Source organism: Lonchura striata, chromosome 5 (assembly GCF_046129695.1).
Source record: "Lonchura striata isolate bLonStr1 chromosome 5, bLonStr1.mat, whole genome shotgun sequence".
NCBI lineage: Eukaryota > Metazoa > Chordata > Aves > Passeriformes > Estrildidae > Lonchura > Lonchura striata.
In genome coordinates, this window is record NC_134607.1 from 45,159,857 (window position 1) to 45,184,277 (window position 24,421).

General features: G+C 39.0%; 1 protein-coding gene across 1 annotated transcript in view; it reads right to left on the reverse strand.

Annotated features, from left to right (window-relative positions):
• The window catches only part of PTPRR (protein tyrosine phosphatase receptor type R), a 135,882-nt gene extending 129,011 nt beyond the window's left edge, over window positions 1–6,871 (reverse strand). The window contains exon 1 of the mRNA XM_021528964.3: window positions 6,690–6,871. Coding sequence (XP_021384639.2) covers window positions 6,690–6,753 — 64 coding nt within the window. The 5' untranslated portion in view covers window positions 6,754–6,871. The remainder of the gene's footprint in view (window positions 1–6,689) is intronic.
• Window positions 6,872–24,421: the final 17,550 nt, after the last annotated feature.

Below are 24,421 nucleotides of genomic sequence, written 5' to 3' on the forward strand. Positions count from 1 at the left end.
GGAAACTACTTTGCATAAATATCAGAGAGACTTTCAGGCTATGACTGTTCTCGTCGTTCAGAGACTTATGCCAAAACACAGGCACTCACATCAATACTTTGTCTTTAGCCAAAACCTGTTAGAGCAATACAAATGAAGCTATTCTTTACTCAGAGTAGACTGCTACACCTAATGATCAGGCATGCTGCTGTATAGCTTCTCACAGCGTCCTTCAGGCAGATGAATTCCTCCTTTACTTTCAAAGCCTTGTTTATAAACAAAGACGAAGCACACCTTATACATGTGAAGCCAAGAGTTTAATGTTAGCATAGTGAAAATCTTAACAAACTAATTCAAGACGTGTTGTTAGTCTAAATCAAACTTTTATAGAAAAACAAGGAATACAGAAAAAGCCACAATTATAGAAACAGTACAATTAAATTGTCTATCCTTTCCCTGGTATTACTCTAACTCCATGCTTCCCTGGGTCCTCGGGTCAATTGTTTCCCGCTGCTGTTAGTGATGGGCATTGTTATGAGGAGTTGTCAGCACCTGGAATCCTTCATCAGGAGGGATATGATGTTAATGCTGATGGATTTTTCTTCCTCCTCTGTTCCTCCTTCCTCTTATGAAGCTACATTTACCTGTGTTTTCTAACATGCATTTATACTTCCTCTTTTTTCAGTTAGTGTGCAGCTCCAGGTTATATTTGAACTTACTATAAACAGTGCCACATATGTATGTTAGATACAATCTCTGTTTTGTTCATTAATGCCTAAAATCAGTTTCTCAAGCTCCAGGTCTACATTTTTACCTTTTACTGAGCTTTTTCTAGCATGGAGTATTCAATGCCAAGACTGTGCCCCATCTCTTATCATCCCACACCTGCACTCCTCTAATGAAACACCCTGTGTCTCCACTCTTCAAGCCTCTGCTGTTCTACCAAGCCTTTGTTACTGCTCCTGTGTGTATACTATAGTTGTACCACACATTAAAAATAGATTAAAACAGATATAAATGTTTGCTTAAGTAGAAAAACTGCTGTCAGAGCTAACCCAAGCAAAACAGGCAGGTCAGGGGAAGTTTGGACAGAGCAGGTGTCCCGAACAAGCGTGCTTGAGATTGGTCCAAAAATCACCAGCAAAGGTATGAGCACAAGTCAGATGTAATATTAAATATGTCAGATCCTAATCATCAGGCCTTGCAAAATCAGGGCAAAATTTACAGCTTTGCTATTAGCAGTGGCTACATCCCATTACAGGACTAGTAGGTCACATTCCTCCATAGGAAGGGTTCTGTGGTTTCCTAGCTAGGTCCAGTAACCAAATGCCAGGCCTTTTCCAGCATAGGAACAGTACCCATGATGAGTCAAAATTCAGAGCACAAAAACTACATCAGAGCTAAGCAAAAACAGGATAGGACAATTGTAAATATTCAGAAAAATATTTTGGTTTGCCCCTAAAAACAATGTTTGGAACTTTTGACCAAATATTTCAGACAAAATCAAGTAGTACAAAATGTATGCATATATGTCAGCAGGTATATACATGATTCTTTATGCATGTATTTGTGGGAGCAAGGAAGCACATGCACACATGCATGTGTGGTGAGGGTGGAGCAGCAGGACTGAGGAAGGGTGGGAGTACACACAAGAGAGGGAGGAGGGGAGGGAGATGATTGCAAGGATTTTTCCCTTTCTAATAAGCAATCTGCTGAAAATAGACACAACTGGAAATTTATTTTTGCTAAATTTGTTCTTTTCTGTTGGAAAAAAAATGCCCTGGCCAAAAATATCCACAGCTACAGTGAATCAGGATTAAGCATGTGAGAGATATCTTTTTCAAAAAGATGCTTTGCATCTCATTTCATGGGCTTGTTGGCTGATACATCAATACTGAAACTAGATACCATAGACCATTGATTTCACTAGGTCTACTCATGTGAATTAAGAGATGAGCTAGTGGTCCCAAAGGCACTTAAGTATTCTGCCATACTTATGCCAGGGCACTAATGTACCACATAGACTCCTGTCAGATTTTTTTTTTTTCCCAGAAGGTGCAAGAAATTGATGCAATGATTTTCCAGTTTTGTGATTACTGCTCTGCATAAGATGGATGTAAATACATAGCATTTCAAGGAAATAAATTGTATCTCCATGAAAATCTATAGCTGTTGTGAAGCAAATTCAACTCCAGTCTTAAAGTTTTGGCTTTCTTTTATAGCAGTATTGTTCTAAAAAAATTCCACTAAGGATTTCTAAGCAGATCTTATTAACTTCTCCAAGTATTTATTCTGAAGCCATGCTGAAAATTGTACAGCACAATAACTGTGTTTTATGGAGTAAGAGCCCTATGCTTCCATGTAATTTCTCACAGCAATCATTGTGAGATCCCTGTGGAGGGAGGGCCACCACCAAAGAGAGCCCCACAGCTACGTCATTAGCCTCCTTCTAGTGAGACATAGTCCCACAAGAGCCTAGTTCATGGACTTTCAGCAACTCTCCTACTTTGCTCTCCAGAGAAGCTCAAACAAGCCTTCACTGTCTAAGATATTTCAGTCTTCTTTATAATACAACAAATGGAATTAGTCAGAGATTCCAAGACCACAAACCTCGATAATTTCCTAATGGATGTACTCAACATAAATCTCTCATGGAAGATGATGTCTTTTAAAATTATGAATAGCAAGAATTTCCACATGGAAAAATACGATGAGTCCCTTTTCGAACTAAATACTTCCCCAAAATGATGAAGTCAGATAGTGAATTATAAAACTGTTTTTCCCCCAACAGAACCTTTGAAGAGACAGATGACTACCCTCTGATTATCCATGAGTCCTACTTATAAAAGACAGTAAAGACTCTTCTAGTAAAAACACCCACTCATAGCCAGCAATGTGTTTTTAAAGAAGGCAATTATAAGAACCAGCTTCATTTAGATTATGTTAGTATAATGAAGCAGCACCCTTATTCATTTTTTAAATCAATAGCTCCTTCACTTTCACTCTAAATGTATTTGGAACCTAGAATTATTCATTCATTAGTATGAGTTTACTAAAATGGATCTGATGGCAAATGCATTTTGTGCAGATCTCACCTCAACCCTAAAAGTAGTCTCCAGACTCTTACTTTTGTGACAGAGCTTGTGCATTTTATAGAAAATAGGCCTGCCCAACATCTAAGTAGAAACTGCAGTGCACTCAATCAATTTCCAGCCATGAGAATATCACACAGTGCATGTTTGACCAGGAAAGCTGAACTCAGCAGAACTTAGTAAGGCTACCCTGTGAGCTGTGTGACAACCAGTCTAGCATATTTGTAACACACATTTCTACCTAGCAAATTCTACCCAAAGGAGTGTTAGTTTGTGGTCAAAGAAACTTCAGGTTTGATACAAGCAATCCTCCTGTTACTACAGCATTGCCCAAAAAAAGATAAAATGTGATTCCTCTGAGGGGCTGGAAGAATGGATCCATCAACAAGTTGAGAAAGGATCTACACACTTCCTCTCTGAAAAGGCTAGCAGGAAAGTACTGGTTCATATTGATTTAAGGCTGGTAATGCATGTCTTCACTGATGGAGAGAATAATAAAATGAGGTAATAGAAGCTCTTAGCAAGCTATTAAGGCCTTTCTCAAGAAATCATGACATAGATGACCTGACCAAATAATCAGTTGTTAACTTTTTGCCTTTTCAGGACCAGGATTTGTTTATTCTAAAAGCCAATTCTGCAAAAATGCTCTATTTAAGAGAGATTTTTTATGCAAGGCAGGTGATGAGTCAATACCATAATTGTTAACTGTGTAAGTTTTTTCCAGTCAGGTTGTTTTTCTTCTCTGTTTCACAGAATCACAGATGTACTGGTTTTCCCCACAATTCTCCAGTAACTGGATACTTAATTTATCATATATTTTAATTTCATTAACAAAATCTGCTAAAAAAGAAAATTAGGTGAAAGAGGTAATTAATTGAGTAATGTGCATGACTCAAATGGCTCTCTAATTACAAGTTAGTCAAATGCATCACTTTGTGTTTTTCCTACTACCTGCCATTCTTTTACAAGGAGACAGTGCCTCCTAGTCACCTTGGGATACACTAGGTTGTTATTGCAAGAACATGTGTATTAGATCATACATACTAAAAGAGAGTATAACCTACGCTGTCATGCACTCTCTCATGAAATGCATAATGTAAGTGGAAGGTTCATGCTGACCTGTAATCACTCACTACAAATTTAGGTCTTCCTGCAACAGCAAGCTCTATATAGGTTGATTACTTCACCTGCTGCACTCAGCAGAAGAGCCTAATTCTGTTTCAGAGATGCACACACAAGTGTCTTATTTTAGGTAGCACAATCATATTTAATTTTCTGATAACATTACTGTCATGCTATATTGGAATTGGTATCTAAGTCAACTCAGTAAAATGGTACCTTATTGAGCACATGAAAATCTCGGATCACATTTTTGACAAGAACATTGCCTTTTTTTGTAGAAAATTTTACTACAATGGTAGTAGAAGTGTAGTTCCAAAGGAAACTAGATTTGCTATATGAGCACTACGTAAACACATTAACTCTTTATGCTGTAGCATTAGCTGAAATAAATGTAGACTTACGTCTTCTCTAAAATCTATTACCACCAACTGATATCAAGGGAGATTTTCCTAATACCTTCAGCATTCTCTAGAAACATGTCTCATAAAAATTCTGCCTCAGAACAAAAACCCAAGCAGCTTCCAACACATTACATAAAAACTGACATTTGGGATATAATTTGTGACATAGCAAGCAGAATGCATCTTGTGATTTCACACGAATCAAAGCTTCAAAATCACCATAAATAATTCAAAAGTCTAGGCTATACATAAAAGATAGTGGTAGCCTGTGTAAGACCAAATTTTCTACTTCTATCAGATGAAACAGAGATATCTTAGGATGTTAAGATTCCTTTGTTATTTCACTGTTGTGTCATCTTCAATGACTTCCAGTAAGAACAAGTTGTATGCAGCCCTGCCTCAGGAAGCACAGCTCTTGTGCTCAGTGTAAACTGTGCCCAACTGTGCAAAGGTTGAATTCAGCTCCTGTACATCCTCCCCCTCTTCTTCTCTGAAATAATTATTTTCCATGATTACTCAGGCAAAACAGTAGCACCATATAAACATCTATTTTCCTCTCTTTTTCTTATGATTAGAGACATTTGCATAATGAAGACCAAGATCTCTTTCCAAGAATTCCCACTAACTTAATGAAACAAGCAGAACTTAGTAAGGAAAGTGAACATCTTACTGGCAGAATATATACCTAGTTTTCATTAGCAGGATAGAAAAATGAAGCAAAATAAAACTCATGTAAATTCCATTGTTAATAGAGGATATGCTGAGATTAGATGGCATGTTATGTCAAATAGAGGCTATACTCTAATTTTGTACAGATGGTCAATTTAATACATGTTGTAAAAGAACAATTTAAAAGCAGCTTAAGGCTTTTATTAAAACAGATCATGAAATGCTCCCATCTTTCAGTCAATAAGCTCTTGCACATATGAATATAAGGCAAAAGAGCATGAGCATCCTAACTATAGATTTATAGGAAAGATGTTCCATAAATTTTATGAAGTGTAGCCTAATATTACAAGGAATTAAAATACTAGTAACCGAGACAAAGTTATTTCTCCTGACAACTGTAAAAAAAAAAACAAACAAACAAAAAAAGCAGTTATTTTCATAATAGATCTTATTTGGGATGTTCATACAATTCTTCTGTATTAAGAAACATGATGTTCAATTGTTCCTTTCAATGATTCTGCAGTAAGACAATGCAAATTTGTTGCATCTTAAAAATCTCTCCTAAAAACAACATTCTCAGGACCAAAAGAATCAGTACCTGTGCATTTAATTGTAGTTCTTAGTTAAACTTCATAGAACTTGCAAGCATTTACTACTTGTGGCTAAGCTTGTCATAAATGACAAAACAAAGAAACTCTTCAACTTTACTAAGTGAGAACTTAATTAAATTATACAGCTACCCCAGATTTTATTTCCTTATTTAGATAATATATGCTGAAGTCTGCACAGGATAAACGGAGGCTCTGAACGATGCGCAGTTGTTCACGGCTTAAAGGAAGCCTGAGATTTATGCCAGAAATATAAGCTCTGACTACAGGAACGAAACCGGCAGTGGAATTTCACATATATACTAGGGCGCTCATCGCTCGCTGCATTTCTGAATGAGGCACACATTTTGCCAGCAAAGCAGAGAGAGGATTTATTATCACCGCTAACAGCCGAAATGCCTGCTGCTGTCGCAGCTGAAATTTCCCTTTCTAAAACCACTGCTGCCACGAGCACACACAAGTAGCGACGCCTCCTCACCAGTATCTAAAAATAAATAAATAAATAAAATAAGAAGAAGGACTATAGGGAGTCCCGATTTTCCCTCGCTGTCATAGCCCCGGCCAGGTCCTCGCGATGCGGGGCCGCAGCGCGGCCGCTCCGCGGGGCGCGCAGCGCGGGGCTCGCCCGCCCGGGGCCGCCGCTGTCCGCGGTGCTGACAGCGCTCCCGCCGCCCCGGGGCCGGCAGGCTTCGGAGCCGGGCGGCCGCCGCCGCGCCGGGCACCCGCCGCCTCCCGCCTCCCGCCACAACAGGTGCGCCGCCGGGTCCCCGCCGCCGTCCCGCCCGCCCCGCCGTCCGGCCGCGGCCGCCCCCGCTCACCTGCGGCGCGGAGGTGGAGCAGGAGGCAGAGCGCCCGGAGGCAGGCGGCCGCCCGCCGCCGCATGGTGCGAGCCGAGGGCAGCCGAGGGCAGCCGAGCGCAGGGAGGCGAGGGCAGCCGCGGGAGCCGAGGGCAGCCGGGCAGCGCCGCGCACCGCGTCCCGCTCCCCCCGCCCCCGGCAGTGAGCATGCCTGGGAGCGCGCTGCGCATGCGCAACGCCGCGCGGGCAGGCGGCCGCCCTCACCTGCCCGCTCGCCTGGCGCGGGGTGAGGCGAGGGGCGAGCACGGGCGGCGGGATGCGGCGGGAGATGGGGCCGCGCAGTAGCCGCGGGAAGCCGCAAGGTCCAATAGGAGAGGCAAAAAGAGAGATATCTAGTCCCAGCGGCATGTTCTGGGAGGAGGCGAGAATGGGCGGCGGGGCTCCTCGGCTTCCAGCCGAGCAACATTCGGGGCTCCCGCTGCAGCGGAACGGTGGAGGTTGCGTCTCCCAGTCTTGCAGCGCCAAGGAGGCGATCTCAGGAGTTTGGGCATTTCTGGCAGGATTTTGAGGATATGTGGGTTTATGGTACAGGTAATCCTCCTCTTCAGTGTGTTGTGAAACACGTGTTGTAAAATAAGCAGTTTGCAGAAACTGCTTTGTGAAAAATCACGGCTGATACATAAATGAAAACAGAACCACTGAACTCCAGGCAGTGGTTCAGACCAGGCTGATGCAACACCTCCTCAAGAGACACTTCGGGAATTTGATTGCACGGCTACCAGAGCAATGCAAAGAGGCCAAACATGATGCAGCCTTGTAACAAGGTAATTTTCTGAAGTTGAGTTTAATTGATCAAAAGATTTTCTGGAGGGCAACCTTGAGAGCCAGTGGCAGATGTGTCACCCAACAAGTGATCCATCTACAGGAGTCTGTTACTGGATATGGCAAGCAATGTACATGCATGGTCAGGTCTGCAACTGAAGTGATGTGCCCAATGTAAAAAACAGCAAAGGAAATTGACAGAGCTTGCTTGGCTGTAACTGGCTTTGAATGAGCCTTTGTGCAGAAATTTTCTTCATCCAGAGATGGGAAGGACTGCGCAGGCCCTGATACCTAGATGCAATTGCATGTGTGACTGTACATATGCAAACGAGCTTCCTTTGCCAGCCCCCACACGGCTGTTCATGCACGTATAGGCAGTCAGGTCGTTCTCTTGACAGCAATATAAGTGAGAAAAGGCTTGGGCTGGAAGACAGCACTCAGTCGTGAGCTCTGCCAGAAACAGGGAATTAATATGATCAAGGATCCTTGAACAAGGAGTGGTATTTTAGCCCTGTCATTTCAGACAAATCTTTTGTAAGTATTGTGCCTCAGATGTCCTGCTAAACCATGAGATTTCTGCTGCTTTCTCTACTGTGATGATAATTTGCTGTGGGTATATACAAATTACAGCACATCCTGTTACACTTTAATCCTTTTAGCCCTGACTAGAAGAGGTGAAAGCTAAAATAAGTGAAAGAAATAAGTCTTGTCTGTATAGTGCACCACACTTGTGCCCCTATAACTTCAGTTCCTACATGCCCAGGCCTCAGAGCATGTAGCAAAAACAGGTAGAGGACTGTATTTGCTTCTCTCAGTGAGTTGTGCAATACCAATTACAATTTAGCCAACTCCTAGGAAGAGATTAAAAATTTACTTTCAGTCCTCTGATGTTTTGTATTTTTTGTCCACTAGTCCTCACCCTTGTGTGTTCTAAGTAAGGATTTAGGATCAAGTATGTCAAGAGGATAACCACTGAAGCTAATGGTATTGATTTTCCCCATGTGGTTACAGATGAGGCAACCATGGTTTGAGTGCTGTAGCAATATGTACTTACCTTGCTTGCAGAGCCCTAAGGCACAAAGACCAGATGACTCACCACTACCCTGTTAAGGAAATTATTTTCCACTGGGGAAATCTCTTAAGATACTGTTCTGAGCCCACATCCAAGAAAACATTTAAACTTCATAAACATAAGACATCCAACTCATGCATAGGTTGAATTCAATGGGAAGCTAAGACTAGACTAAATAATTTGATGAATTTTTTATCAATGCATCCTTTTAAAAGGGCAGTCTTGTAAATGCAGGATGGAAGCATTACTAGGAGTGGGAAGCTGTTACACAGAAAGTAAGCTAAAACATGTTGCATCAGTTTGAATTCTCTAGTTTCACTGCTTTTTAAATTTATTTTGACGTGTAGAAAACTATATTCACAGAGTGGAGATCATTAGTGAATGACTTAGTTAAAGTGTATTCAAAGTGTAGAGTTGAAATAAATGTTCAGCTGAATATTGCCAATAATTTTAAGTGAGGTAAATGCTGTGGGATATGGCCAATTCTTTCCAATATTTTTCCATAGTACATTAATCTCTGATAAGACATGTTGAATGTGCTGCTACAAAGTCACGCTTAATGTTATCAAATTGGGTAGACCATCTTCCTTGTCTGGGAGTCATTTTACACTAGGCTTTCATTGACAAATTGCTTTAAGAGGAAGCTAAAACAATGTAAGCCAAATTCAAAACTGATCTTTAGTTTAAGAGGCAGCAATATGCAGATACTCAAACAGGGAATATATCTGAAGGAGAGAGAATCACACATTTCTCTGACGTGAATAATAAGGATCCTCATATCTCTTGTCCCTTGACAAGCTTCAGAAAAACACTGAAGCAGTGTTTTTTAATAAATGAAAACAGGTTGGAGAAGGAGGAGGAGGGGTGAAGAGAAGGTTATATGTGTAGATCAAAGGATTCTTTTGAGATATTAATGAAAATCAGAAAAATTACTTCTTTTTGGTGAGTGCTTGTGTGAATATACAGCAATCTCAGCAGAGGAAAGCTCATGGCATGTACAATTAGGTCTCACACTAAATGATGTTGCCAGGATGGGAAGAAGGCTTATTTTTACACAGTGCAGAAAGGTAAATGCTACAGGAAATGCATCAGGGAATAGCATGTGTCCTGGGAGAGTGCCACTGGGCAAAGTCATAATTGCACCAATGCAAATGTATCATATTCCCCAATGAGTACTGTCAGTATAGGATTACAGCCTTCTAAAGTGGTCTGAGACCCTCCGAAGTATTTTTGGCACAATCTCTAATACAGACATGCAAAACTGACATTGACTCAGCTGTGAGTACAAAAACCTTGATAGCGAGGAGGAGGAGGGAAGAGAGGATGCAAGGGTATTTTAATCTCTGAACTATTAATTTGTGACTATGTCTGTAGAACTGAAACTTCAAGACCATTATTCAGAATTTTGCAAGACCGTATTATTTTTATATTTTATATATAACTTCTAAAAAATTTTTACTTAAGATGTTGACTATAGCTCAGAAGGAAACAATTCAGTCCTGTTTGATGGAGCTGTTGGGAAAGAATCAAACAGATTCAGGCATACCTGACTAAAATCTGCCTGTTAAAGACACAAGGCTGACAAGTCTTAATCTGCAGCACGAGGAGCTAAGTACTAAATGAAACCTGTAAGGGGCTGGTATATTCCTAACCAGCACTGAGTATCTAACAAATACATGAGTACCTAGCAAATGGATTTAGCCGTGGCTCTCTGTGCAGGTCCATTCAAAGCAAGTATGTGGAGCAGGCCAGGTACCATGTCATAATTTTCTCAGATTTCAAGTTTTTCTGTCTTTTATGCTTTTTGTACCATAGGGTAGTAATCATCCTCCAATAATCTACAAGGGGCATCAGGATTTATAAAGTCAGGTGCTTTAAATTACAACACAGCCAGAAAAGGATAGAAAGAAGTTTCAGATTATCCTTAAAAGACCTTTAGTCAAGGCTAGGAATATCTCTCTTGAAATATACTTATTTGTACAGTCAGTTATTTTATGTCAAAGTAATTTGATATGATATGGCTTTCTCATGAAATACTGGTAAAATACCCATATATGTGCCTGTGTGTACACTAATACGTATTTAAATATGGAAGCAAGTTATCCTTGGTTACTAATAACTATGTAGTACGCCTCTAAATGATGCAGTAACTAAAGTAAATTGTACAGTACTATTTATATGCTAAATGTAAACTTCTCAACACAGAAGTAACCAAATTTGTGAAAAGATAAGTGAATCAAAACTTGAGCAACTCTGATCAAACCCGTGGATGTCAGCTTTAGGTTAAAGTCAGCTTCAGGTTAAAGTCAGCTTCAGATAAAATGAGGGAATCTGGGAATTTGACTATTTTCAATATTAGCTTCAGATGGTTTACTTTGATGTTCTATTTCAAGAAGAGTAGCATGCCTTGAAATCAGTCAAAATCTTATTAATTGAATATGCAATTTTATGCAAAGTTGTCTTTCTCATCCTAGCTCAAGACCAAACTGCTAGTCATCTCTTTCAGACTGATTTAACATTCAGTTAAATCAAAAAGGTTTTACTGTTTTTTTACTGTTTTTTTTATTTGCCTGTTGTCTTTTCACTCAATGTTTCTAGAATATATTTGCAGCAGGAGAAGAGGTTTCAGTGCATCAGAAACTGAAGCACCTTGAACTGGAAGACACGAACATAAACAGGAAACTGTCATCTGTCAGTATCTAATTGATATTCACGGATTATTAAAGGACAGGAGTCATAGCAGTTGTCCTCAGCAAATAACAAGTAAACATCTTGTATAATTAATATTCAGCCTAACACTGTTCAGAGATTCAGTGGGTAGAAGATTTTTTCCATTAATTATTTTTCTTTAGGGTACAATTTGATTAATTTTTTTTTTTTAGGCACATGGCGTACTGTAATTGTAAGATCAAAGTAATTGCTCTAGCCGGAAAATTTAGGTAATTGGTAGGATTTTGTTACCTGTTCATGTCCAGTGAAGTTATACATGCCTTTGCTAAGGGAGAAGGTACGTGATAACTCCAAGATTTCTCAAGTTGGGCCTGATTAAATCTCTGGATAAATTCCATCTACCTTTGGATATTTTTTAAAAGGTTGATAGTTGTTTTAAAGTATCAGATCTTCACCTTTCTACTCACACAGTTCCTTATACTCAGACAACCCCCTGAAGTTCATGGGTGCCTTAAAAACAGTCTTTTTCAGTAGCCAGTGAAAATCTTGGAATGAAATTCCACAGGGATTAAGAGACATTTTAGAGCAAAAGCTAATTTACTTTCATTACAAGTCTAAGACATATTTTTTCAACCTTCCTTTATCCAGGATAAACCCACAGAATAATACACATAATATTTGTTCTAAAATCTCTTTCAAACAATTTCCCTCTGGGAAAGAAGGTGGGTAAATGAATAATATCAGGAAGATGTTGCTTAATATGATTCTGGAAGAAAGACCAGTCTCACATCAGTGAATTCATATAAACTGAACAGTGTGCGTTTATGAACCTGCCTTAATATTTAATGAAGACACATATTTTCTTATTAAAAATGCTCTTTCTTAGGGGGTGGTTTGTTGGTTTGGGGTTTTTTGGGATTTGGGGGAACAGCAGAGGGGTTTGCCTGCTTTTTTTAGAAGTATAAACTGGAAAGTAATAAATTAATATCTCACTTCAATAATACATATAAAATATTTATAATATAATATTTAAATTGTGTTTACAGTTAAATGTGCTTTTGAAGAGAGCAATAATGGAATCATCTAAGGGATAAAAATCTAGTGTGCACATTTTTTAAAAAATTAATTATTTATAGCAAAACATGACTCAGGTTTCCATCTACAGTTTTGGAAGTATTTTTATGAATTAAGAGGACTGTATGACAATTTCCTAGCAAGCCTTGATACCCAATTGCACATAGTTTTGTTGATAGTTGGAAGTGTTCTGATTCAGAAATAAAACACGATTTCTTCCTTAAGTAAGAGAGCACAAATAAAAATTTCAGAACATCTGCAATTTCTAAATGTCTAAGATTTCCTAGCATCCTCCACTAGAGAGTGCTTTTCTCCTCCAGCTTCTCCTAAGGCCTATAATTTTTAAAAATTTTATACTAAACTTTCCATGTTTCTTTTAAAGCATTTGTCTAATTTTATTGTAACAAAGTTGACTCTACCTAATAATGCCAAGTGGTACCCATTGAAATGATACTGTCTCTCATGTGTCCAAGTTTTCAATGGAATGTAAGAACCATTCTGATATCATCATGTATCTATTGTTATTACTGTAAAATGTTGATCCATATTTGACAAAGTTTTGGCTGTGTGTACTTGAGGGTTTATGGAGGCAGTAACTGCTGTTTGTTTTGAGTTGAAAGGAAAATTTTCTCAAAATTTCATCTGCTCTGAATATATTCAATTCTAGTTGCTGTCTGGAATGCTCATGGGCCATTCCATCAGATCAAAAATGTATGATTTATTGCAAAAGTAGGAGGGCATCCTTGGAACTTCCGTTCTTAGCAGCAGGGAGTCATAATGTGTCAGGATGGAACACAGGGAACTTCCTCTTCTACCTATTCCTGTTTAAAAGGGAAGCTCAAAAGGAAATACTGAAACAGGTATGAGTGAAAAGGAAAATACTAGTTACATGAGACAGAACAGGCATTAATACCCTGATTCAGTCTGACTGCGAAAGGAATAACTGAAGTACAGCAGTCAAAGGGGAAAAACATGAGACTAGACAAAAAGTGGTCAGGGAAACAGGAGGAGATGGCAGTAGAAGAATGAGGGTCTGTGGACAGTAAAGTAAACATTCTAGTTTGGAAAAGAATGTTAAATACTTTGTGGGTTGAAAAAAACATGTTCAATTTGCTGAGCAGCACGTAATTTAATTCAAACCAAGAAGTAAATTAAACTCCCCTCTGCAATTTATAATCTGGAGAAATAAAAATGAGAGGCCAACATTTAGTAATTGTTTCTCTTAATGCTACTTCAGGGACTCCAGTCCTTCTCTCCTAGTCACATGGAGTCCCTCACCAGCACCTAGGGGACACAATGATTAAAGGCAAGGAAAATAATTGTGCTAATTAACCATGACTTTTTAATTGATAAAAAAGAGGAAAAGACAAATCAAAAACAGAGCACAAACAAAAGGAATGGCTATTTCATTTTAATTGTTTTTATTTATCATTTTGTGGAAAGGATTTAGTAGAGACTTCATCACTGTGTGTGGTCTAACCATATGGAGAATATCTACTTCTGAGTGGGAACAAGTCTTTTCTTAGCATAAGTAACAAAGATGGCTTCTAGGTGGATCAGCAATTCCAGCTAAGGATTGATCAGGTCTGTCTAATGTATCACAGACACGCTAGCCTGTAGAATTATAGATTATTAATTGACAGAAACTTTAAGTCTTACAAAATCTGGAAAGTGGTTCTATAAAAACTATTTGGGTAGTTGTCAGTCTTGGTTTCAGCCAGAGTTAATTTGTCCACAGTTGCTCTGAAGAAGCAAACCTGGATCTGTGTGGGCATTCTAGGTAGTTATTCTATACCATCTCATGTAATTGCTGGGGAGCAGAAATGAGGGACTCTAGCTTCCAAGGAGTGTGGCTTGCAGTCGGGGAAAAGCGTGGTGTACAGAGGCCATGTCTGCCATTGTGTTTTACTGTTCTGGGCCTGGCGAGCATGTGTGCATGGAAATCACCCTCTCTTTGTACACTTTTGTTATTAGTATTGTTGCTGTTACTGTTTGTTTTCCTGTCTCATGGCTGTTTCCATTAAATTGTTCTTATCTCAACACATAATCTCTGCCTTTTGTCTCCCACCGGAGGGAGGGAAGGGGAGCAGCTTGTGGTTTTCTTTTTAGTGGGAGTATGAAATTGGAGAGTGCCATTCCTAAAACATGACCTTGTCAAAAATAATAATCACATAGATACATCTCACTAGTTCTATGAAAAAATTAGTCTCTCTAATGTTCTCACTTCCCCTTAATATTGACATTTAAATAGTAAATCAATATCCTGGTAAGTAATTTAAAATAGGTCTGTCAGTGGATAAGAAATTGTCAGGATTGTCAACTCAAGGAGCTGTGTCAATGGTTCAATATCCAAATGGAGATCAGAGGCAAGTGGCATTCCTGGTGGTTTGGTATCGGAATTTGTGCTGTTTAACATCATCAGTGGTGACACGGGCAGTGGGATTGAGTGCACCTTCAGTGAAGTTGCTGGTCACACTGAGCTGCATGGTGTGGTCACCATGCTGGAGGGATGGGATGCCATCCAGAGGAACCTTGACAGGATTGAGAGCCTGTTGGATTGTGCAAACCTTGTGAAGTTCAACAGGGCCAGCTTAAAGGTGCAGTTGACAAGAAGCCCATTGCAGCCCAGAAAGCCGGCCATATCCTGGGCTGCATCAAAAGAAGTGTGGTCATCAGGTCAGGGCAGGTGATTCTTCCCCTCTATTCTGCTCTGGTAGACTCCACATTGTGAGACACCCATCTGGAGTACTGTATCCTGCTCAGGAGAATATGGATCAGTTGGAGCAAGTCTAGAGGAAGGCTACAAAGATGATTACGGGGCTGGAGCACCTCTTCTATGAGCACATGTTAAGACACTTGAGGTTATTCAGCCTCGAGAACAGAAGGGTCCAGGGAGACTTTAGAGCAGCCTTTTAAGGGGCTACAAGAGAGCCAAAGAGGGACTTTTTACTAGGGTGATAGGACAAGGGGGAATGGCTTCAGACTGAAAAAAAATAGGTTTAGGTTAGATACAAAGAAATTGTATGCTGTCTATATAGTGAGGTACTGGAACAGGTTGCCCAGAGAACTTGTGGTGACCCCATCCCTGGAGATGTTCCAGGCCAGTTTGTATGTGGCTCTGAGCAACCTAGTCTAGTCAAAGGTGTCCCTGCCCATGTCAGCAGGGTTGTAGCAAACAGATCTTTTTCTAAAAAATCAATTTTGCTCCCTTTGTCCTCCAAACATGGCTATGGCTGACCCCCATATCCTGGCTGTCACACAGTCTGACTCCTGTGTCATGTTTCCAGTGATGTGTAACAGCTCATTCTCTCCTTATAGCAAACTCTTCATCGGATCTCTGCAGAAAAACCCTTCTTCCAAGAGGAACTTGAGAGCCAGTGTCAGTGTTGGTGACAGTGTGGTTATGACAGTCAGCAGTCCTCTTCTAAGAAGTCCTGTTGTGCCTATCCAATAAGATGCAGATGCCTTGAGATGTCCACATACTGTGCTTTTCCTTGAGATAAGAAGAAGAGCTGTAACACAATGGGGTAGTGTTTAGATTCCATTCTTGACATTTGAGATATTTGCACAAGTTTTCCTCAAATGTGTGCGCTCTTCCAACATTTGCTGCGAGGAAAAAAAGAAAAAAACCAGCACTGTAAATGCCATGACACAGAAAATGGTCAAAAACTCATGTTGCAGTGGGAATTTTACTATTCAAGTAGCAACATTTATGTAAAATAAACTTCTCATCCTCCAGTTCTAGCAACTACATAGCAGATAAGGTAAAGATTTAATTACCTTTAGTTTTCCACCAGTCTAGGCCTTATCATACCTTTTTGAGTTTCTTCAGATGTTGGCAGGTAAATATATGGGATATAATAATCTAGATGTAAAAGGATTGTGCCTTTTTAAAGTAACATAGTTACAGAAAACCTGTTTCTTAGATTGCTTTAAGACAAACTGCTGAATCTGACCCAGTATCCTTCATAATACTAATAAAGTATATGTAATTTATGTAATAAAAGGGATGTTTCCAGACTGGACAGATAGGATTGGATATAATGGTCATTTATCACACAGGTGAAAGATCCCCTCTCTTGATACTAATGAAGTACTGAAAACTTCCAGTTTGGTGTATGCATATCACAAAACAATTTGTAAACCCCAAGATCATAGTGTGATTCACTGCAATCTTTGAGATATTTTCCTTCTCATTTCCAATTCCTTTTGACGCCCTTTCCTCTGTCTGCAGGTCCTTGGAGTATCATCCCTCTCCTCACTTATTCATAGTGCTACAATGTAAAATGAATGGAATTTTCAGTTCCAAAAACATTTTATTTCAAAGCTCTAACATCTTTGCTTCTTCATGGATGTGTCCACACGCTATCATAGTCCTGGGCTGAACCCCAGGATAGGAGACAGGCTTTACCTCATGGATGAATTCAGACTAGTGTCTGGGGAAGTCCACCTGGCTACAAGTGGAAGTGAGTATGACTACTTGCCCTGGGATCTCCAGCAGTTATGAACTCTGCTGTGAGCTTCCCAGGAGTCCAGGAACAGAAAATCTACCAGGGAAGTGCTGAACTAATGAACCACTCACACTTTGTGATTTCTGGCTGTTGTGATACCAGCTCCTGACCATTGACAGTTTGATGCTTGTTGCCTAGGCAACTCTGCTACCACCGTAATTCCTCTGCTGCAACAAATCTGTCCCAGGCCACATACCCACACATTCCTTGCCACGCTTCTCTTCAAAGTCACCCCACTTCCTCACCATACTGTGTCACAGCTACTTTGCTGTTTATGTTCATTAGACCTTGCCAGAGATGAGCAGCACATGCAGTTCTGATTCCAGGTACTGTGAAGTTCAAGTAGTAGAAAAAGAAGCTAAATCCAGGTAGAAGGCTCAGTCCTAAAGACCCCAGGGAATGCTCCGTTTCAGTCCAGATGCTCACTAGGTGTCACTGTTTTCCAGAAATAAACGTGTGAGCAGTTTTTCTGCCTGCAAATATAGTAGGTCTTTAGCCATGTGCAGCAACTCATATTTTCAGAAACTGAGCTCATCTAAAAAACTTCCATAGTTCAGCAAAAGGTTCCCAAACTCCTTACTTCACTTGCACTGTCTGATTTTCCAGTCACTAATATCAGAGTAAACAAAGAACAACTTCTCTTAAATTTGAATAGTGGTCCTGGTTCCTGGCAATAGAGGAATTCTGACATTTTCAGTCTTTTACCTAACCATACTTTATAGTATATGACTTTAGAAATAGAATGATCTCAAAATGAACAATGCATCCTTTTATACTATATGGCTGCTTGTGTTCTTAACATTTTTTCACTCTGCAGATAAAGAAAATATTTGATGACACTTTTCTCCAAGTACTTAATTCTGGGCACTAAATTTCCTATGTATAAATTATAAGTTCATTTTCTTAGGCTTTTTATATGATGTTTAGGGAGTAGCTGTGTCACCTGCTGTGGTTCAGAAAGGAAGAACAATTCACACGCTTCTGGAAGAAGCTTTTCTTTTTCCTGTGAGTAGACCTACAGCTCAGAGGAAGCTGGTTTTCTATACCTGAGGACATAAATTTACGTGATTAAATTTTGCCAGTTTGAGTGCCCCTAGACATACTGGAGTATGTCGCATCCATGTATTTTAAATAAGAAATTATGCTATGAGCAAGAAAACAGGTATGAAGAAGAGACAGATTAGTTACTACAGAGGTAATCATCTGCGAAGAGGGTAATGTGGTGAATAATTCTGTTTTAAACTAGGCTCTTTGGAAAATATTTCAGAACATTGTATGTTTGCAAGCAGGCTACAGCATGGAGTCACTAATAATTGCCAGATTTGTCAGTCCTTTCTTCACATTTGCTAAATCAATAAACATTGCAGAAAAAAGCCCAACCCACCAGTCACCCAAGTGTGTCCAAAACATCATTACTGCATAACAGCATATTTCAACGTGGGGGGTCAGGCTGCTGACTTGAAGCAGTTAGCTTAGGTGCTCCAACTTGCCTCATGCAGAGCCTACTGCTCTCTAGAGACTCCTTTATTTTTTATATAGAGAAACTAGGCTGTGAATTGTCCTCAAGAGTGCAGTTCAACAGCATTTTAAGCTGATCTAAATCAGTGGTGTGGCAAATCCCACCTCCACCTCCAGCTGTACGTTTCTGCTCTTTCTCCCTTGTGTCTGGTAGGTAGTGAATTGGCTCTGTAAAAAAATCAATCCAGAAGAAAAAAATCAGCATAATTTTCTGCCTTGGATAAGCTTCCTGAAGAGATGTGGTGTTTGACCACATTGTTAGTGAAGGGGTAACATGATAATGTGCCACCAGGATGACAGAAGATCCCAGTCATTGTAGCTTGTGTTTGCTCATGCTGCTGGGGTCCCTCCCCCTTAAGGAGATACTTGAATCAGTCTGTTCCAAGCCATGGGAGTTCCACTCTCACTCACAGAATCATAGAATGGTTCACATTGAAAAGGACCTTAAAGATCATCTAGTTCCAGCCCCCCTGCCACGGTCAGGGGCACCTTGCACTTGACCAGGTTGCTTAAAGACTCCTCCAACCTGGCCTTGCAGACTCCTCTCCTTGTAGTCCTTGTCCCAAACACACCTGAAAAGTAAAGCTTCCGGGGCAGATTCTGGCTCCTGGCTCTAATGAGGTAACAAGTCTTCCTTCAGCACAGCATGGAAAGGGTTTCTGTCAGTGAAGAGAGGCTGGGAGGGGGTGGAGGGGACACTCATCTTCCCTTGTGAGTACAACATTGAAGAACAGATAAGCTATAAGACAAGGAAAACTAAAAGAGCAGTGATGCATTTTTCTGAGTCGCTACAGCTTTCTCAGGGGTGTCTTGGTTTCCACTTTGATTACAAACTAGGAAGATCACAAATGGCTTGGAGTAATCTTCTTTTTTTAAGCCCCACTTATAACCAAGTACATCTTGCACAGATCAAGGGAACTCTTTCTACATATTTTAAATTATGCAAAGCAATTAGTCTTCATTAACAGCTTGTCTAATTTAATTTCAAAAGATCAAACTGTTTCCCTGTTAGATTACCAAAGTGAAAAACAAAAACCCAAACAAAAAAAACAACCATCAAAAAAACCCCTTCAAACTTGTATGTGACTGCCAAGTGTATATAGCAACTAAACTCTGGAGTCATTACTATTACCTCAGCTTGTCATCTGCTCGCATTTTATCCACACAATTTCTATCACTCTTGGCACCAAATCAGAACACTTAATGGATGGTCTTTTGCACTACAAAGTACCAAGTACTATGGGAGATTGATTCTTTATTTCCCTAGAAGCAACTAGGAAAAGGACAGAAATCAAAGCCTTTCCACTAGCCCATAGCATAAGCATCTTACATAAATTGAAATTCTTGTAATGTGGAATTTCTCAAAGAAATTCAGAGATTTCACTGAAATTCCTTAGGATTAAGCTAATACAGCCATCTTTAAATAAACCATTTGGATTGGTGGGTACCTTCACCTCTAGGTTTTGTCTGTGGGATGCTCGTTTCAAAGATCACATATTCACAGTAGCATTAATTGATAGGCTACAAACAATTCTCTACTCTTCTTATCAATGTCTGGGAGTTTATGCTACTTAAAGATATTCAGTCTAGGACTGTTTGTCTCCTTGGTTACCCTTCAATTGCTATGAGAATGAAGAGAGAGAGAAATAAATGCTAAATTCAGAGATTTTGAAGGCCTGCAAGCATTTGCCAGAGACTTACAATACTCTGTAGTCTGTGATGGAGGTATTTATCCTTGCCTGCATTTAAGAAGGCTAAAAATCAAATAAATGCTGGGAGGTTTTTTTCCAAGTAAGCCATTTCTGGTTTCCCTGCTCTGATATAACTGTATTCATATAAAACTATATCTAATGAAATGGAAGGCACTCAATAAATAGGCATAAGGAGGGGTGGAAGACAATATAGTTTCTGACTGTGGTTCACATTCAAAGGAAATGGATGATCTTTCTTTATTATCTTAATCTTATTTATTTTTAGAGAGGTGGAAACCTTCTCATATTCAGGGGGCTGGAGAGTGCAGGAAATTGATAGAAATGTAAATTTGGGTCAAGATTTGCCAGAGTTTATAAGACTGGAGAATCAGGAGAAAAGGAAGTAAGACAGAAAGCAGGGTGGTCTTGAAATGCCAGTTGGGATGTGAAGGTCATGATCTAAATCCCTTTGATTTTCATTCCCATCACAGATTTGATCCAAATTCTTCCATTTCTCTAGACAGTGCCCTGACCAAGGATATCTTTCCTCTCTTTTGCTGAAATAGGTTCTTTCTGTAAAAATACTGCACTTTTCATGAGTGCATCTCTCCAGGCCCTCATTTGCAAACAGAATATTTGATGGGGTTTTAAAAATTCTTTTCCGTTCAACATAATAAAATACATAAATGATGTGTGAGCATTGCAATTATGTTCCTTACCCGAGTTTTCTGTCTGTTCTTAGACTGCATTTAGTCAGACTTTTGGTACACCTTGCTGTTTCAAAACTTTTTTTTTAAGAAAAGCTAAGTATTTAGTTGCTGTGTGAATAAGTAGCTGTTCAGCAGCCAAAGAGTTCCTGCTTGTTTTCAGCTTGTCATCTAAGGTGCGGTTCAGAAAGTTGAGAGGTTGTTACTGGCAGAACCTTGACAAAAATATTGCTTCAGACATCTCATAAAAAACATTTTAGGAAAAAAAGTACGGAGAGCATTGAATTTGTGAGAACTGTAGATACAGGGCCTTTAAGGCTTTGTGGTCTCCTTGTAGTCAGATGATGCCATGCATAAGACGTGTTTTTCTCTACACTAGTTCTTGGGAAACAGTCTAGCTATGGAGCTTGACCCATGAAACACAAAGAAAGAAGTTACCAACTCTTCTGGAGGAGGTCATATCAGCATGGGTGGTGAGGGGGAAGAGAGATAACTTTTTGGCCAACCAGGTATGCCAAATGGTGTATATGGAGTTTGGTCACTCTAAGTTTCCTCTGCTATGAATGCATGAAAACTGGTACCACTAAACGACCATTCTGGCCATAGCTGGATCACATTTAATGTCAAAGGAGCTTCTTATTCTCCTGCTCTGGCTATAGAGAGAGCTTGAAACAACCATTTTCCTCACTTGGATTCTCTGTCAGATGAGAATCTACACCACATTAGCTGCCCTTCAATAATTGCAAAACAACAAGTTCAAAGGGAGTATTTTCTTTCTGTATTGAAGTAAAGTGAGTATTGAAGTATTGAAGCAAAGTGAGATTTAATAACTCATCCAGGGTCACCCAAGGAGTCTGTGACTGAGACAGAAATTTAGGCAATACAAACCCTATTTCAGCACTTTAAATATAAAGAGATTTTACCTTTCCCTGTAAAGCTTTCTTGTTCTGTTCTATTTTTATATCACTTAAATGGAAGATTTTGAAAGTAGACTTATTTATTAGAACTCATCTGAAAAGAATAAGTTTGACAAACTAAATTAATTTCTGAATATCAGTTTTGATGTTTCTTATGCATTTACCATCTTAAAATCATGGCACTACTTCACAATAGAACAAAGATTTCCTTTTTTCCCAGTAAATCAATGCAGATGATTGCTGAATATGTTTCATTGGCATTTCAATTTTATTTTAAAAATATTCATACTTTGGTCTTGTGGGAGAAGAAAGTTGTGACTGAGAGATTATTTGCTTGGCAAACCAGCAGATTCTCCATACTGCAATTTTTCCTTCTTAAAGCCCAGATGCTTTTAAGACTTTACAGTGCTGTCTCACGAATATGAAAAGGCATATTCTTTCATTACAGACTCCTTGTGCTCCTCATCCATTGATCTAAGTACCCCTGCTCTTTACTCCAGACTGAAGGCTTCCTTTGACAGTGATTGATGGCCACCCTCTCACAGGAAGAATGACTAACTCCGACCTGTGAGTATTGGAGGCGCTACAGAATATATCTGCTGTGCTATTTATTTTGGGAGGCGGATGTGTGCCCACATTTTTATTCTTGGAATAAACATTCTGACATTTTCTGGCAGGTGTGAATGCTGTTACATACCAGCAGGCAGAAAAAAACCCTAAAATGACAGCTTCTAGCCTCTCTGATGGAAACAAACTGACTGTTACTAATGTGAAAATTTTACACCGTCACCAGATTTCATATGAATCGTATCACTTAGAAAGACAAATTTTGATCTTAAAGGTCCCCTGGCAGCCCAAAAGATATGAATATTTTTTAAATGGTGCCTACGTGCTCTTCAAAACCAAATCCAAACCAGAAGACAACTGCATAATGAATTATGTAAATTTTTAACCTCAACCTGATTGTGGCCAACTCGTTTTGCCAATTGTCTTAAAAGATTATCCCTAATGTGTAAGTGACAGCATGCAGAACCCTTCTGAAACCTCTTTCAGCTGTTGTCTCATCAAAAGTGCATTGGTGTAGCCGGCCTGATGCAAAGAGACAATATCACTTTCTATTTAGTTAAAGATCAGCAAAAATTAGTCTTAATTTTACATTGCTTTATTTCAACACTTGCGTAGAAATTTACATAAGAATTTTTGAAATAAATATGTAAGAAAACCTGTTACAATAATAGTTCCTTCCACATTATTTAATAAGACATGTCTTGACTGTGCTGTCTTAGAAGCTAACAGTATATATATATATATATATATATATATATATATATATAAAATGTATATAATTTTCAAAATCAGTGATGGGACAGATCCCTTTTACCCTGAATCCCACATATGCATAATTGTATATTATAAACAGTAGCTATTTTGATTGTCATTGGTCCATTGAGAGATAATCTCAAATTTGGAATTAAATGAAATCTTGGTATAGCGCAAATCTTCTGGTGTCAACCAGGACAACATAAAAGAAATAGGAACATATAGGAGTCAAAATGGGAAAATTATAATAAATTACAGTATATAGGACACAATAAAAAGAGTTCTGGATGTATTGCAAGAAACTCTTAGATAAATTAAGATTTTCCCTTAATGATATGTGCTGTAGTTATATCTACTTCGAAGAACATTTTGGTTGTGAAAAATTGCAGCTTAAAAATTAATCTATCCCATATGAGTCCAGCAATATAAGTCAATAGTTACCCATTTTGGACAAGTACACACAGAACCATTTGTCCAAGAAAATGTCCATTAAATCATCTCAGTGCTTTAACACTACCACAAGAACTGAGTATCCTGAGAAGCCAAGGTTGAGGTGTCTGGCTGAATGCATAAAAGACTCTGTCACTGACCTATTTCAGTGCTTCAGAAGTTGCTTCACTGCCCTGTGCCTCAGTTCCCATTTCTGTAATCATCATGCCTTTTTACTGTGCTAGTCTTCAAGACCTGAGTTATAGTTTTAATCAAACAAATATTTGAGGTTTAGTTTGGAGACGGGTGAAGTCCTGTTTATATAGCATTTCTGGAACAATACCATTTCCAGAATATGTTGCTATTCATATGTGACTGAATAATAAATAATCAAATGTGAATAACTATGGCTAAGAACAAATAGGCTCATCTCTGCACAGATGCCTTGCTCGTAAGCAAATTGTTCATATGCACAAATGTCTGAGAGCACAACTGAGATGAAAAATATTTAGCATTTGAATGAATGTAGGACTGCCAAACCACAGTGTCAGACCACCAACATTCATGGCATTGGTATAAAATCCAAATATTAAGAAATACTACATTTTTGTTTCTTTTTATTGGTCTTCTGGTTTTTGAGCCTGACATGATCTTTTTTTCCATCTTTCTTCAACAACTAGAGCTATTCATAAATGAAATTTTGATCCTCAATGCAAAAAACCATTAGATTATTAAAAAGTTCTTTGGAAAGAAAAAAATGAAAGTAGGTATGAAAACATAGGCATATTTCATTCTGATAACATTTAAATACTTAAATAATTTGAAGTCCAGATGAACTTTTTCAACTTCACCAAAATAGGAAAGTGCAAATTATTTTCTCTAAGCAATAATCATTAATCTTTGATGATGATGATGTGGAGAAAAACATATGGGTAAATATTTTCCTATCTATGTGTATGAGATTTTGAGGTGGATTTTTAAAAGTAAAACTGACATTTTCACTTTCATGATAACAGTCTGTG